At 43.5% G+C, this 16,425-nt stretch overlaps 1 protein-coding gene across 1 annotated transcript; it reads left to right on the forward strand.

The window, feature by feature from the left end:
* Positions 1 to 10,781: 10,781 nt before the first annotated feature.
* Positions 10,782 to 16,065, forward strand: LOC146990512 (growth/differentiation factor 8-like). The gene is made up of 3 exons (XM_085794953.1): positions 10,782 to 11,198; positions 13,840 to 14,210; positions 15,564 to 16,065. The coding sequence occupies exons 1-3, from the start codon at positions 10,853 to 10,855 to the stop codon at positions 15,942 to 15,944; spliced, it is 1,098 nt and encodes a 365-aa protein (XP_085651079.1). The 5' UTR covers positions 10,782 to 10,852; the 3' UTR covers positions 15,945 to 16,065.
* Positions 16,066 to 16,425: the final 360 nt, after the last annotated feature.

Genomic DNA, 16,425 nt, shown 5'->3' on the forward strand with positions numbered 1-16,425 from the left:
GGCAAACACAATCTCCTGCCTGGACCACGGTAGTGAAGAAGGCGGGTCGTGTTAAGCCAGCACCGGGAAATCCTGCGGTGCAGCACAGACTTCATCGGGGTAAATCGCCAGCGAGATCAGAGAGAAAGAAGACGGGAATCATCGGAACGGGCACGGCCAGTAGGTAAAAACTGTTACAACGAAGATGGTGAGTGTCTTTGCTTCAAAGTTTGATCCTAACCTGGATGCCGACACTCTATCCATCTATTTGAAAGACAAATTGAGACGGGAGGTGATCTGTCGTAAAATTGAAACATCTGGAAGTGGATTCAGCTCTTTCTGTGTCACTGCTGAATGTAACAATGTAGCAGAGATGTATGATCCGCACCTGTGGTCGGCTGGCTCTTTTGTTAGACGTTATTTTGAGCCACGCCAGCCTAGAGGCGTTGGTTCTGGAGCTGCTGGACTAGATGGTAAACCACGCTCCCGGTTTCCTGCAATACAGCCTGTGGTGTGTGATTATGTGCCTATGTGCCCGGTACTGGCGTGACAGCCCAGGGGCCTCATTTATCATTGTGGATACACGCTTTTTTACACGCTCTTTCCCCCATTTTGTGCGTACGCACTTTTCTCCGCCTAATTTGGGATCTATCAAACCAAAACTTGTCGGGAGTAAGAGCAAAAATTTACGACCAGTCCGACCATGGCGTACCGGCATTTACACGCTTTTTGAAGAACAAGAGGAATTGGCGACGCCGCTGCAGAGTCAGAGAACTGCAGTGTGAGAGGGAGAGAGGAGCGCGGACACTGTTTGAAGTAGCAAGTGGTGGTGATGATGACCCCCCCGCCCCCCCCCCACCACCACCACCACCACCACCGCACACGTGTTGACGTCGGCACTTTACATGAAAAGCACAGCGACTCAGATTTTTCCCCTGTGCATTTACACTAGTTTGCTCCTAAATACTGGCTTTATAAAACGAATTTCGTTTTCTTTTGATATCATATTGATATTTTCCCCTGCATGTAGGCTACACCTCTTCCACAACCCGTCTGTCCAGTCTGGAAAATAATTTCTGCGACGTGCGTGTGTTACGTAGCCAGACTGGACACACACAAAGCAAGCAGCAAGCACAATAATGTCGGCGCAAATCAAAGCAAATGAGAAAACATGATCGATATTTTTTGTGTGAATAATATTTATTGTATTTAACAAAACTGGGTGCTGCCCAACATCATTTTAGGAAAAGTCACAGACTGGTGGACTTCAATGTTTTTTTTTTTTTTTTTTTTTTAAATATATAGCTATGCACAAATGAAAATCAAAGTCTTCCAGTGAACGGAAGTTGGGGGTTAGTGGAAAGGGGTGCAAAGTACTGACTGGCAGTGGAAACCCTGCTTTAAATTATTATGACATAATCTAAAATAAGGGGCAGAATAAATATGATTCTTCTTCTTTCTGTTCTGTTTCATTTAGATTTGGGAGTTTTTTGTTTTTATTGTAGCCTTTCAATGCAAGATGATGTTTCTGACTGATATTGCCGTGTTACCGTGTATCTCGCTTTCAGAGAAATTCCGCTTCTTCCTCCGCTCTCCGTCCGTCTGTTGTCTTCACCGTCTTCCCCTGACGTCATTCCACACGTTTCCAGAGTGCACATGGCTACTTAATATGCACGTAACTGATTTGCATTGACCACATATGGTTGCGTGGGGCCGTTTAGGGGGCTGGGTATGAGGCGTGTTCTCATCCACGCTTTTCTCAGGTCCGGTGTGATCTATCAAGGGAAATACCGTGCAGCCGTGTGTACGCGGAGTTTGATAGATCTGAAAAGAGTGTATATTTTTTGGTCGTAAGCACATTTTGCCTTTCCGTCATACTGAAAATTTAAGAGGACTTTTACACGCTCTTTGATAAATGAGGCCCCAGATCTGGCCCCAGATCTGGGGCCTCATTTATCAAAGAGCGTGTAAAACTCATACCCAGCCCCCTAAACGGCCCCACGCAACCATATGTGGTCAATGCAAATCAGTTACGTGCATATTAAGTAGCCATGTGCACTCTGGAAACGTGTGGAATGACGTCAGTGGAAGACGGTGAAGACAACAGACGGACGGAGAGCGGAGGAAGAAGCGGAATTTCTCTGAAAGCGAGATACACGGTAACACGGCAATATCAGTCAGAAACATCATCTTGCATTGAAAGGCTACAATAAAAACAAAAAACTCCCAAATCTAAATGAAACAGAACAGAAAGAAGAAGAATCATATTTATTCTGCCCCTTATTTTAGATTATGTCATAATAATTTAAAGCAGGGTTTCCACTGCCAGTCAGTACTTTGCACCCCTTTCCACTAACCCCCAACTTCCGTTCACTGGAAGACTTTGATTTTCATTTGTGCATAGCTATATATTAAAAAAAAACAAAAAAAACATTGAAGTCCACCAGTCTGTGACTTTTCCTAAAATGATGTTGGGCAGCACCCAGTTTTGTTAAATACAATAAATATTATTCACACAAAAAATATCGATCATGTTTTCTCATTTGCTTTGATTTGCGCCGACATTATTGGGCTTGCTGCTTGCTTTGTGTGTGTCCAGTCTGGCTACGTAACACACGCACGTCGCAGACATTATTTTCCAGACTGGACAGACGGGTTGTGGAAGAGGTGTAGCCTACATGCAGGGGGAAATATCAATATGATATCAAAAGAAAACGAAATTCGTTTTATAAAGCCAGTATTTAGGAGCAAACTAGTGTAAATGCACAGGGGAAAAATCTGAGTCGCTGTGCTTTTCATGTAAAGTGCCGACGTCAACACGTGTGCGGTGGTGGTGGTGGTGGTGGTGGTGGTGGGGGCAGGGGGGGGGGTCATCATCACCACCACTTGCTACTTCAAACAGTGTCCACGCTCCTCTCTCCCTCGCATACTGCAGTTCTCTGACTCAGCAGCGGCGTCGCCAATTCCTCCTGTTCTTCAAAAAGCGTGTAAATGCCGGTACGCCATGGTCGGACTGGTCGTAAATTTCGGCACTTTCTCCCGACAAGTTTTGGTTTGATAGATCCCAAATTAGGCGGAGAAAAGTGCGTACGCACAAAACGGGGGAAAGAGCGTGTAAAAAAACGTGTATCCACAATGATAAATGAGGCCCGATGTTGCTATGGAGATAAGCGTCCTGTCTTACAACTGCCGTGGCCTGCGCTTAGGGCAGAGCGCAGAGGATAAAGCGCGCCGCATTGTTGTGGACCAGTTGTTGGAGCACTGTGACATTCTGTGCTTACAGGAAACTTTTCTAGCTAAGCAGGATCTGAAAGGACTGAATTCAATTAATGACAATTTCCATGGCGCGGGTGAGTCCACCACTGACCTCAGCCTGGGTATAAAAAGGGGCAGAATACCAGGAGGTGTGGCAATCCTGTGGAACAAGAAACTGGACTCAGTAGTGAATGACTGGTGCATTGCCATACACTTGACATAGCTTGACAAGGAAATTGTAATTCTAAATGTCTATACCCCATATGAATGCCAGAATAATGAAGAAGACTATATGAATAAGTTGGCGTTTATCAGCTCTTTCTTAATAAATGAGCAATTTACTAGTGTTTTTATTGTTGGGGATATGAATGCTGATATTTTAGACAGTAGATCTGTATTTGCTAACCATCTGAACCATCTCTGTAGAGATAATAATCTAATACTGTCCAGCAGGGAGATGTTGCCATCTGAAAGCTACACGTATATAAGTGAGGCATGGCACACCACATCCTGGTTGGATCATTGTCTCTCAACAGCTGTTCACACTTCTCTGACAAACATGGAAATTTTATATAATGTATCTACCTCAGATCACATCCCTCTAAAGAAGAGCATTAGATGGGACATCATACCTGACACTGTAAAATGTGTTTTATTCCTGATCATGTGGACTGGTCCTCTCTTCCAGAGGAAGACATTGCTTTCTATTTTGCTCACACTGATCAACTGTTGAGTAATATATATCTGCCAAGAGAGGCACTGATTTGTAAAAATACTAATTGTTCTAACATTAATCATAAATTGGATATTTCTGCAGTGTACATTGATATTGTAACAGCTCTACTCAAAGCCAGCGAGCCTCTTCTTAAAGCAAAAAAGAAGGGTAAACCTAGACCTGGGTGGAACACGTATGTTGCTGAATTTTATACAGAAGCCTGTGAAGCTACTAAATCCTGGGCTATGGCTGGTAAACCGAGACAGGGACCTATCTTTGAATACAAGAAGCATACAAACGCAAAATATAAATATGCTATACGTTACATCAGTAAAAATGAGCAAACATTGAGGGCCGATTCCATGGCCAAGAAACTTTTAGATAAAAACAGCCAAGCTTTCTGGAAAGAGGTAAATCGTGTCAATAATTGCAGACCTTCATTACCATGTACAGTAGATGGAGTCTCTGGTGCTAATGCAATTGCTGCACTCTGGCAACAGCATTATAAGAAACTATTTAACTGTGCTCCAACTGAAGGCTATCAAGTAAATAATGTTGAAAGTGTGAGTACAATCAAGACCCATGAGGTGTATCAAGTGATCAGAAACCTATCAGTCAATAAATCCACAGGTATGGATTCTATCTCTGCTGAGCATCTCAAATTTGCTAGCTCAAGGATATCTCCTCTGCTTGCACTATGCTTTACTGCCTTCATGGTCCATGGCTGTCTGCCGGACTCTATGATGTCAGTGCTGCTGGTTCCTGTTGTCAAGGATAAATCTGGGAAAGTATGCAGCTCAGACAATTACAGACCCATTGCTCTTGCGAGTGTCTTGTCTAAAGTTGGTGAACAAATTATTCTGGAAAGAGTCAATGCATTAATTACCGCTGCAGAAAATCAATTTGGGTTCAAACCTAAGCACAGTACAGATATGTGTATCTATGTGTTAAAAGAATTGTTGAGTAACTACAAAAGAAAAAACTCATCCATGTTTATGTGCTTTTTAGATGCTTCCAAGGCATTTGACCGCGTGAACCATAGGAAGTTATTCAATAAATTGAGTGAAGCAGGCGTCCCAAAATACATAGTGAGAATCCTGTCTTACTGGTATGCTCACCAAACAATGCAGGTGAAGTGGGATAATTGTGTATCTGCCCCCTTTCATGTCAGTAATGGAGTCAGACAGGGGAGCATTTTATCACCCATTTTATTTAATTTCTACATGAACAGCATGTCAAAAGAGTTAAAAATGTGTAAAACTGGCTGTATGGTTGGCAGTACTGTGGTGAACCATCTTATGTACGCGGATGACTGTGTGCTCTTTAGTCCGAGCTCAGCTGGCCTGCAGCAGCTTCTTAATGTGTGTTCTTTGTATGGAGAACAACATGACATAAAATATAATGATGACGAGGACATTCTGCGTCAGTCTCGCATGTTATATGTGCAAGCAAATGTGCTAAAACGGAAATTTGGCTGTTGTTCTGATGATGTGAAGCTGACTCTGTTTAAAGCTTATTGCACACCGCTGTACACTGCACATCTGTGGACAAATTACAAAAAAACGAGTTTTCGGAGACTACAAGTGGCATATAATGACTCTTTGAGAATCTTGTTAAAACAGCCCAGATGGACCAGCGCCACTGAAATGTTTGTGAATGCTCGAGTCAACACTCTCCAGTCTGTCTTAAGAAATATCATGTATAAGTTCATTTGTCGCCTAAACAACTCAGAAAATCAGATTGTGATGGAACTGACAAACGTTGCATTTAGTGCCACACGTTACACGTCACTGCTCTGGAAACACTGGTAGAAGTGTCTCTTAATAAGGGGCTGCTAGGCTACCCCGTATGTTGTTGTTATTGTTGTATTTTTAACTGGACCCAGAGTCTGTACTAATAAATTATCTATCTATCTATCTATCTATCTATCTATCTATCTATCTATCTATCTATCTATCTATCTATCTATCTATCTATCTATCTATCTATCTATCTATCTATCTATCTATCTATCTATCTATCTATCTATCTATCTATCTGAATTAATCCAGAGCAGCTCTCAGTCTTTGATTCATTCAGAAGTTACTAATAATAGAGATGTCTGTTTCTTTCAGTCAGTTTTTACACCTCACATTCATCCTTTTAGTTTTCTTCTTCTTTTTGTTAACACGACAACAATAAAAAAGGAGGCAACATAAATGAAGTGCTCCTCTTTAATTTGAATGACAAATAAAGGTGGACGCCTCCTGCTCACTGACGTGCTGACACAAGAATGCAGCTGTTGAGTTTATTAATTACAGTGTCATCGTCTCCTCTGCACCGACAGAAGCTGCTGACTGCTCCTCACATCATGTAAGTAGATTTATCTTCTGTTGTTAGAAAAGTTTTCATGGAGGACGACGACAGTATTTTAATTCAGTGTCGCTATTCGTCTCTTAAATTCTTTATAATGATTTTATTCCATTTTATCATGTATGGTATATCTTACTGGTCAATATTAATAACCTATCTATTTATTCATTCTATTTATTGATGCTTGATTCCACTGTATTCCTCTGCAATTTATTTATTTATTCTACGTTATACTTTATCTATTAAAGTTGTCTGTTGTTTTTGTTTTTTGTGCTGTTAAATTATGGGAAATTAAACAGAAAGGATTGATTTTATGGTTGAAAAAGTTTTAAATTGTTTAGGCTACAACTTGGAAATATAAAAATGCTTAAAAAAAATACAAAAAAATAAAACAAAACTGACTTGTTGGTTTGTAAAAATGTCGACATTGTTCTTTGTTGAGTCTTTAAATGTTGTTTCTGTTCAGTCAAACTGGTTGAACGGCCCCTCCCTGCTCTTCTTCCTCCTCTTCTTTTATTTAATTATAGTGCATCATAAGGAGATCACAGACAGGAAATGTTCAGCAGCAGCTCAGGTGAGACATCGTATCATCATCGCCATGCCAACGACAACCGTCTCTCCAGATGTTGCAGATGTGTTTCCTCTACATTCACCTCTGTGCTCGTCTCTCCACAGACAGCCACCCGTCGGGCTACGACCTCGGCCCCGCGCCGGGCGACCAGGGCTCACATGGAGGAGATCGCCATGGAGGAGATCGCCATGGAGATCGGGATGAAGATCGCCATGGAGGAGATCGCCATGGAGATCGGCATGGAGGAGATCGGCACGGAGAAGATCGTGAAGATGGTGACAGGAGACGTGACCGCGACCGTGACCACGATGACCGCCACCGCCGGGACGAGCGCAGCCCCGATCACCATGGAGACCGCGAACATGACCACAGCCCTCGCCGTCGCCATGGGAGCGGCGATGGGAGCCCTCGCCGTCGCCATGGGAGCGGCGATGGGAGCCCCAGTCGTGACCACAGCCCTCGCCATCGTCGCCATGGCAGCGGCAGCGGCAGCGGCAGTGGAGAGAGCGGCAGTGATGACGAGCGCGGCGGCGGCCATGGAAAACATGGACGCAGACACAAACATAAGCGCGGCCACGGGCAAGGGCGTGGTCGCGGCCACGGGCGTGGAAACTGGTAGGAAGGTGAGAAATAAATTAAAAGTAAATAAGGTACAGAAAATTAGTTACTGAGGAACTAATGAGGAACTAACTATTAGTTAATGGTCAATTCTTCAGTAAATCCTAATCAAATTACTGTTACTAACCATTACTTAATCATTAGTTACTCTTTTTGGACCCTAAAGTAAAGTGAGATATCACAATGAGTAACTACTCTAATCTTGTACCTTAGTTCCTCAGTAACTACTCTAACTCTGTGTACTTATTGTAAAGTGTTACCTCCCTCTGTCTTGTCTTCCAGGCACCAGACACACTGAGACGCTGCCTGCCGCTGCTCTCGTCTTCTGCACTGGGATGAACTGTGCTGCACATACCCAACACTCCTGCTCTGTTGCTGCTGTATTTCTGATCTTGAAACAAATAAAATCTACTTAAAACATAAACAGAAATAATGTTTCAGTCTTTTTTAAAAATCTCAAGTCTAATCTGAGCTTCTCCTTTTATCTTGAGTTTGAGTAAAGATGTTGATTCTTGAGTAAATGTAGCAACAGATCATAAATTATTTAACAAATAACAATTCAGTTATGTAATCATAATTATAATGTTTGTTTGTTATGTAACTACAGAACATCTTTAGAGCTCCTCCTCCTCCTCCTCCTCCTCCTCCTCCTCCTCCTCCTCCTCCTCCTCCTCGCTGCAGTCTGGAGCTGCAGGTCATTTCAGGTGACAGGTGTAGCTCCGCCTCCTGGTGCAGGTGAATGACTCACCTGAAAGGAACAGGAATGTGCAGGTGAATAGTTTTTACCATGGAGCCTCTGTGGGTTTAACAGAGGCTTCCTGCAAACAACGAGGTAACAAATGATTTTACAGTTCAAACAGATGTTAAAAGTCAAAATGAACTTTATTTAAATGCAGTTTTAGTCGTTTTCATTGCAACATGATTTTGTGTGTTTCTCTGTGTCGTCTTTTTTTTTCTGTTCTGCTGCCAAAGTCAGACATGAAAGGCCGAGCAGGGAAACATTGACTTAACCCTGAGCCGCCCTCAGTCTGCCTCTGTTGTCATGTCCACAGAAACGCTGCCTGCGCGGTTGGTAAACACGTCGAGTGACAAGGTCGTCCTGTCCAACAGGTGCGTGACACACGACCACGTCCCACAGTAAATGAAGGAGACACTGTGCAACGTGACTCGTCTCCGAGGCCTCAGGCTCCGTCTTCCTCCTCCTCAAACCAACCAATCTGCAGGTTTTCACTTGATTAGTCCAGTTGTCCAGATGTAGGAGAGAAATAATCCGTAGGGAAGTGTTAGGGCTTTAAAGAGGAACTCTGCAGGATTTCCAACCTTGTAAGATCAGAGCCTCCAACCCGGTGTCCCAGCTCTCGTCTCTGCGGCACCGCCACACAAACGCAACGCGCCCCGTAACCCGTAATCTCTTGTTTATGATAGATAAGACTACACAGATATACACATGGTAACATGCTAGATAATAAATACACTGCAAAAACTCTTACTCTTACTAAGAATATTTGTCTTATTTCTAGTCAAAATGTCATTTCTAGTCAAAACAAATCTACTTCTACTTAAAATAAGACTCATCACATAAAAAGTAGCTTGTTTTTGACACTTTTTCTTCCTTATTACAAGCACAAAAAAACTTGCTTTCACTGGCAGATTGTTCTACTTATTTCAAGTGAAAATTTGTTTGAAACAAATGAAAATGATCTAAAAAGAAGTTCATTTTTAGGTGATGAGTCTTATTGTAAGTGGGAAACGTTTAGTTTTGACTAGAAATGAGACATTTTGACAAGAAACAAGACAAATATTCTTGGAAAGATTTAGAGTTTTTGGAGTGTAACGTTATCCACCGCTCCATGGATTGATTTCTCACCGGCTTCGTTGAAAAAAACAAATGCACATGGAGGAGAGGAGGGTTAGAGACACAGAGGAGGAGACACCAGACCTGAGAGTTATGCTGTTGGAAAGGAAAGCTTGATTTCCTCCTGAAGCCGAGACAGAAAAAGCTCAGACATGTGTTGATGTTTGTACTGATGACGTCTCCAGTTTTATCTCTCTGTCATACGAGATAGTCGCTCTCGTCGTCAATAAACGGCAGGTCCTTGTGCCGAGCCTCCACCTGCCAGCAGAGCTGCAGCGCCTGAGCCAACACATCCTCCGACATCTTGTGGGCAAAATCCAGAACTCGTGTCCCAACTGGAGGAGGAGGAGGAGGAGGAGGAGGAGGAGGAGGAGGAGGGAGCGGCGAGGAGCAGTCGGATGCCATCTCCTCCTCCACCTCCTCCTGCAGGAAGACCGTGCTTTCACCTCCTCGCTCGGCCTCCTCCTCCTCCTCCGAGCTCCTGGACTGGTTACATCCCATCTCACAGAGCCTCTCTCAGTCTCATGGCAGCTTCCAAGTGGCGGTTAGAAGAAGAGTGTTTCCCCCTAAATAACCACCTGTGAGCTTCTGTTGAACCAACAACAGTTAAACCAGTCTGTAATAACCAGGTACGGCCTCTTACAGGGGAGGAAATCCACCCACCCACTGTCACATGTAAAGGCCGGTGTGGACGGAGAGCAGGTTGATTTAAAGTTTCCTCCTCCTCCTGCAGAGTGGAGGAGGAGCACATCGATCCGTCCCACCCATCCCATAACAACATCCCTGTGTCCCCTGACCTGTCATTTACAGTTATAAGTCATTGATCTCTATTTTAATTCATTGGATAGTTGAATAAACTTTATTTAAATCCATATTTGAGCTTTGTGCATGTTTTCCAGATCCATAATGTGACCCAGAAGTTTTATTTTACCGTCTGTTTTGAGTTGAATCAGTTCAGTTTAATTTTTATTTTGAGTTCATTTTATTGAAATAGATCAATAAAAAGTAAAGAACTAATAAAAAACACCAAAGTTTTAGAGCTACAGGTGAAAACAGAAGTAGAAAGTGGGTCATGTCTGTTTACTAGATACAAGGCCTGAGGTCAGCAGGTGACGGTGCCTTCAGGGTCCCTGCAGAGGGTGGGAGTTTACACAGCTCGCAGGGCAGGGCGATGATGGTCTGTGTTTTTTTTATTTATTTATTTATTTTATCTGAGCTGATTTTATCCTGCAGCTAAAGCAACTTTATTTAGTGACTCCAGTTTTTAATTGTTCAAATAAAAAGCATTTTCAGATCTGATCTCATCTGAAGTGGAGATCCTGAACTGAATCATCTGGATATTGACCATAAAGTTTTGCTACCTCTTTAAATGTCCCATCTGATTAAAAAAAAAGAAAAAAAGGAAACGGTTCCTCCCGGGAGCCAATCATAAAGCGGAGAAGGACAGAAGGGCCAGACTCATATCAGCCGGCGTCACCGCTCCGGCCTCTCTCTCCGTCTGCCCAGGATGCTCCTCTGGTTCCTTGTGGCCGTCGTCCTCTCCGCAGCTGCAGCTTCGTCCATGGAGCCCAGTAAGCAGAGCCCCAAGCTGCTGCAGGCGGCGGCCGACAGCGGAGAGCAGTGCTCGGCCTGCGACTTCCGGGAGCACAGCAAGCAGATGCGGCTCCACAACATCAGGTCCCAGATCCTCAGCATCCTGCGGCTGGAGCAGGCGCCCAACATCAGCCGAGACATGATCCGCCAGCTGCTGCCCAAAGCGCCGCCTCTGACGCAGCTGCTGGACCAGTACGACCCGCGCGTGGAGGACGAGGACCACGCGACCACGGAGACCATCATCACCATGGCCACCATGCGTAACTAAACCAAACCAAACCAAAGCAAAGCTTCTTTTTATGTTTTTTTTTTTTGTGCGTAAAAAGCGAAATCCGTGCGTAAAGTTTGTGCGTAAAGTTTTTTTTTCGCCAAACAGTCACGGACAGGCAGCTCGTTTGTATCCTGCTAAACACAAAATATAATCTCTTTAGATTATCGTTGTCATCTCGGGTTATTTAAATATTAAAGCGAGACACGAAAGGCGAAAATGCACGGATCAATTTTGAGATTTTGGGCTGTTTTGCTTCTTTATCATGTCTTCTTTCAGAATAGAGGAAAGAAATTGTAGAAAACCCAAAATAAGGTTTTTATTTTCCTTAATTTAGTCTCTTTCGTCTGTCAGGTAGCTCTGTCTCTCTCTTCTGAACAATGGGCCTCATTCACGAACCGTTCTTAAGAACAAATTTGTTCTTAAGTCCTACCTTTTACGAAGATTGTGGCATTCATGAATGTTTTCTTATCCAGAATTTGTTCTTAACTAAGAACAAAATCTAAGAACAGTCAGGAGTATACTTACGCACTTTTAGGTGCTGAGACTTCTGCAAAAATAACCGATTATAGCGTTTTCTTTTGTTCTGCAGTTGTATGATATTATATGATTTGAATAAGAATTATTTTCTTATCTTTTATGATGTTTTTAATAATCATATATATTAATAATAATAATTGACAAATCATTGCAGTCTCTTAAAAAACATTACAGACACTAAATTCATATCATATCTTTTTTTGGGGGAGGGGGGGGGCATACAGCTGCCGATATGATTTATTTTTTTCCTAATTGCGGGCTGCAACAGTGCACTTACTGTAAGTGTTCACACTACACACAACTGTTTTTTTTTTCATATGTGATAATATGATGATATTTATGATGGCACACGTGAGAGTGTGGTCTCTCTGATAACAACCGAAGAGCTGCATCCACTGCTGACGCAACTAAATATAGCCTAAATATAAATATAAAAATATAAACTAAATATAAGCCTTTTGTTTGTTTCTTTGTTTAATTCCTGCCACAGTAGCGCCACTTCACTACTTTAGTTCTTTTTATGTTTGGAGTCTGGTGCTCCCTCCCAGATTTTCATTTGAGCATTTCAACTTTCTTTCTCACTTCATCTTCTCTGCTCAGTGCCTGTGGGTGCTGTGTGCACACGGCCCTGCAGTCTCATGCCCTTTTACGGGCATTGATGGGGCAGTTACCTATGCTAATCCTATGTTAATTAGACTCACCTGGCACACGCCCTCAACTTAAGAGGAGCTGGCATTCATCAAGTAGGAACACAGCTGCGAACAATTCTGAGGCTTACGAACGCGTTGATGAATCTGACGTAGGGTTTTCTTAAGGAACTTCTTAAGAACAACTTAAGAAAGAATCTAAGAAGGTTCTTAAAGCAGATATCAGTGGAATGTTTTTGTTAATATAAGTCCTAAATAGTCCTATTTTCCGTCAGCAATCACTTACATGAAGTATTTCAGCCTAAACACGAGTCTCTCCGTCACTCTGCTCTGCTGTAACCCGAGGAGAAAATTTTCCTTGTGGGATACAAGTGTTATCCAATGAGGGGAGAGAACGGCATGAAGGGCTGTGTGTGCAGCCAAGGGATGCGCGTGAATGTGGTGACGTAGCACGAGGACCAATTGATGCCTGACAAGGGCGGGGGCTGCTAACTCATGGTGCGTTCAAGGAAACTCGTACTTTGTGTTTTTCCTTCCTGTGAAGTCATACCAGTTCGATCTGGTACGAGTTCACGGGTCGGAAGTTACGAGTGGCCGTTATAGGGAACTTTCACAGACAACAGGACGGTAAAAACACGAGCTACGGGTTACCTGGAACGCTACCAAGTCGTAGTTGTGACTTGAAGCTGTAACTTACGGTTTCAAAAGCCTGCCTTGAACACAGCATTAGCCGAAACGGCCGTGCCGCTGTTATCTGCTTTAAGAAGATATTGGTGAATGAGGCCCAATGATCTTTCATGTTATAGGCTCCAAAAATCGTCATTTCCTTTTGAATTTTACAGTAGTACAAGTCTTTAAAGTGAGTTTTTCAGACTCAGACTCTGAGCTAGAAATCTCCACTTCAGCAGCACTTACAGACACCAAACCTTCCACTTTGATCCCTTTCTATATTCTAAAGGTTTTTACAGAGGGGATTGTTGATGTATCATTCACAGCCTCATTTATACAACATTGTATTCCTAAAAACATGGAGAATTGTTTTTAGGGCTGGTGACAGTATTTTCTCATTTACAGAGTGATAAAAAGAGATATCCAAAATCCTCCTCTGTAAAAACTTCTGACTCTAATATGTCAACAAAATAAGAATTTTGAAAGTAGCTTCATCCATTGTTCAGATTTCTGTTCTGGAAATATATGCAAATTAGCGCATATTTCATTAGATATCGCCTCATTTGCATATTTAAACATATACAAAAAATATTTGTCTTAATGTAAGTGATAAACTTGGTGCAAGTTTCATGGTGAAATCTATGTCTCATAATTAAATCATATAATTACATCCATATGGAGACACATTGGTGTTCATGTTGTTGTAGAGAAACAAAGTTTTAAAGCTGCTCTTATGTGATGAGGTCATCATGCTGTGATCTGATTGGTTTCCTCCAGCCAATCCGATCGCCCAGGACGAGTTGTTCTCCTGCTGCCTCTTCAGCCTCAGTCCAAAGATCCAGCCCAAAAACATCCTGAGCGCCAAGCTGTGGGTGCACCTGCGTCCGGCCGACGCCGTCACCACCGTCTTCCTGCAGATCTCCCACCTCAAACCCGGCAGGGAGGGGAACAACACGCGGGTCCGAGTCCGCTCCCTGAAGATCGACACGGACGCCGGGGCCAGCTCCTGGCAGAGCGTGGACATCAAGTCGCTGCTGCAGGTCTGGCTGCGTCAGCCGGAGACCAACTACAGCGTCGAGATCAACGCCTTCGACTCCAGAGGAGAAGACCTGGCCATCACCTCGGCAGAGCCCGGCGAGGAGGGGCTGGTGAGTCGCAGGGCAGCAGCTGCAACATCTGGAGCCGCAGCGACGTCACCACGGCCCAGATGTTCAAAAGTTACCTGATAATGGATCCGATCAAATCTGGAAAACGTGTCGTTTCAAAACTTAAAACAGATTCTGAGATCGGATCAGATCACGTGATCCAGTCTTGGTTTTATAATCTGGTTTGTGTTGCTCAAAACTTTTAGTCGGATCAGGAAAACTTTGATCCAAAACATCAGGATTATTCAGATCCCAGCGGTTTGGTAGCCTAGAAATCAAATCTATTTGCTCCGCAGGTCTAGAAACGAGCCATAGGAACTTTTTGAGTCTCCAACACCGTTTGTGTTCACCAATCACAGCGCTCTATCTGTTTAGAGAGTCGTTGGGCGGGCTTAATGACGACATACTTGCAGAATCGTTTGAATTGGCGTTGGCATCAACTTTGAAAGAATTAAACTTGTCATTTTCTTTAAAGGTGTACAGAAAAGAGAACTGAATTTGAGCCCACTCAATCATAAAATTAATGTGATAACTCATCTTTCAGACGATGTAGCCCAAACTTTGTGCAAAATTCTATTTTTGAGTAAATCCGGGATGAAAGTGTGTTTTTTTTTTTTCGCATTGGATAATGCAGGCGCACGGATTATACGTCAGCCTGTACACGATTCACCAGCCACTGATATTGGATCCGTAATCCATCATTCAAACGTCTGAGACACACACACACACACACGGAGCTCGGTCTCGCCCCCCAGCTTTGAATATCCCGCCCGCTCGATAACGACCAATCAAATTCGTTTTCCTTACTCGGGTAAACTCGGGTTGCAGCTCGTGACAACTCGGCGCGACAAACAGGACAAACGGCCATTTCTGTACACCTTTAAAAGTTGAGCAAGAAACTGCACTGAAGTCAGTCATTTCAAAGAAGGATGTATTTGGTGTTTTGCCGACGGGATATGGGAAAAGTTTAATCTACCGACGTCATCCTGCTCTTTGCTCTGATTGGTCGTAGCGCTACCCTATTGGTGCAGAGGCAGTTTAAAAGACAGCCTTCATCCCGCCCCCTGGATTGAGCCGAGGTCTACCGGTCGTTACCAGACTAGACATGTTCATGATATAGTCTGGCTTGTCAGGCTAGGACATTTAAATAAAATTTGAAATTTTAATTTAATCTTGAAAAGTTTGTATCTGGATCAGACTGATGCTTTGAACAACCAGGATAAAACTAAAGATGGATGACCTGACAAAACAAGGGATGAAAATCTGGATAATTTTGATCCTTTTGAACAACTGGGTCCAGATGTTTCACCTCAGCTTTATGAATGAAACGTGACGTTGTTGTATTTTCCTCCTCAGCAACCGTTCATCGAGGTGAAGATCCTCGACAGCCCCAAGAGATCCCGCCGCGACTCCGGCCTCAACTGCGACGAGGAGTCCTCGGAGACGCGCTGCTGCCGCTACCCGCTGACCGTGGACTTCGAGGAGTTCGGCTGGGACTGGATCATCGCGCCCAAACGCTACCGGGCCAACTACTGCTCGGGGGAGTGCGAGTTCATGCACCTGCAGCAGTATCCGCACGCTCACCTGGTGAACAAGGCCAACCCGCGGGGCAGCGCCGGGCCCTGCTGCACGCCCACCAAGATGTCGCCCATCAACATGCTCTACTTCAACCGCAAGGAGCAGATCATCTACGGGAAGATCCCGTCCATGGTGGTGGACCACTGCGGCTGCTCCTGAGGGAACTCCTGCAGGACTTAGGGGATTTCCTCTGTAGCTTCAGACTTTATTCTTTTATCCGAACCCAAAAAAATAAGAAAAAGACACAAGCACAACACATTCTCACTCCATCCATTGTTATTATTGAAAAAAAAGTGATCATAGCTTCTTTAAAGGGGAAATATCACTTCTTGAAGGCTCTTTATCATATATTTGCGTGTTTGTTTTGCCTTCCAGCCTCCAAAATGTGAGAATTGACAAAAAAAATCTATAATTTTCAGGCTCCTGAGGTTGAAATCTACGTGGTTTTACGAGCTGTTCCCTCAGTTCTCTTCCAGTGACGTAATTAGGATTCGAATTTGCATAAAACCACCCCTCAGTAAAAGGGGCGGGGCAAGTAGACGCTAATTTGCATTTAAAGGGACAGGCACTGAAACCAGCCGTTCTGAACAGAGCTGTTTTGAGCTGTGATGTTTGATCCTTGGGGTATTTTGACCAAAGC

Source organism: Trachurus japonicus, chromosome 2 (genome assembly GCF_045865225.1).
Source record: "Trachurus japonicus isolate A0001 chromosome 2, Traja_1.0".
Classification (NCBI taxonomy): Eukaryota; Metazoa; Chordata; class Actinopteri; order Carangiformes; family Carangidae; genus Trachurus; species Trachurus japonicus.

Bases quoted from the DNA above. Each gene is read 5' to 3' on its own strand.
- LOC146990512 (XM_085794953.1), top strand. From the start codon at position 10,853: ATGCTCCTCTGGTTCCTTGTGGCCGTCGTCCTCTCCGCAGCTGCAGCT. The intron at 11,199-13,839 runs GTAACTAAACCA...GGTTTCCTCCAG, and splicing joins CATCACCATGGCCACCATGC to CCAATCCGATCGCCCAGGAC. The intron at 14,211-15,563 runs GTGAGTCGCAGG...TTTCCTCCTCAG, and splicing joins AGCCCGGCGAGGAGGGGCTG to CAACCGTTCATCGAGGTGAA.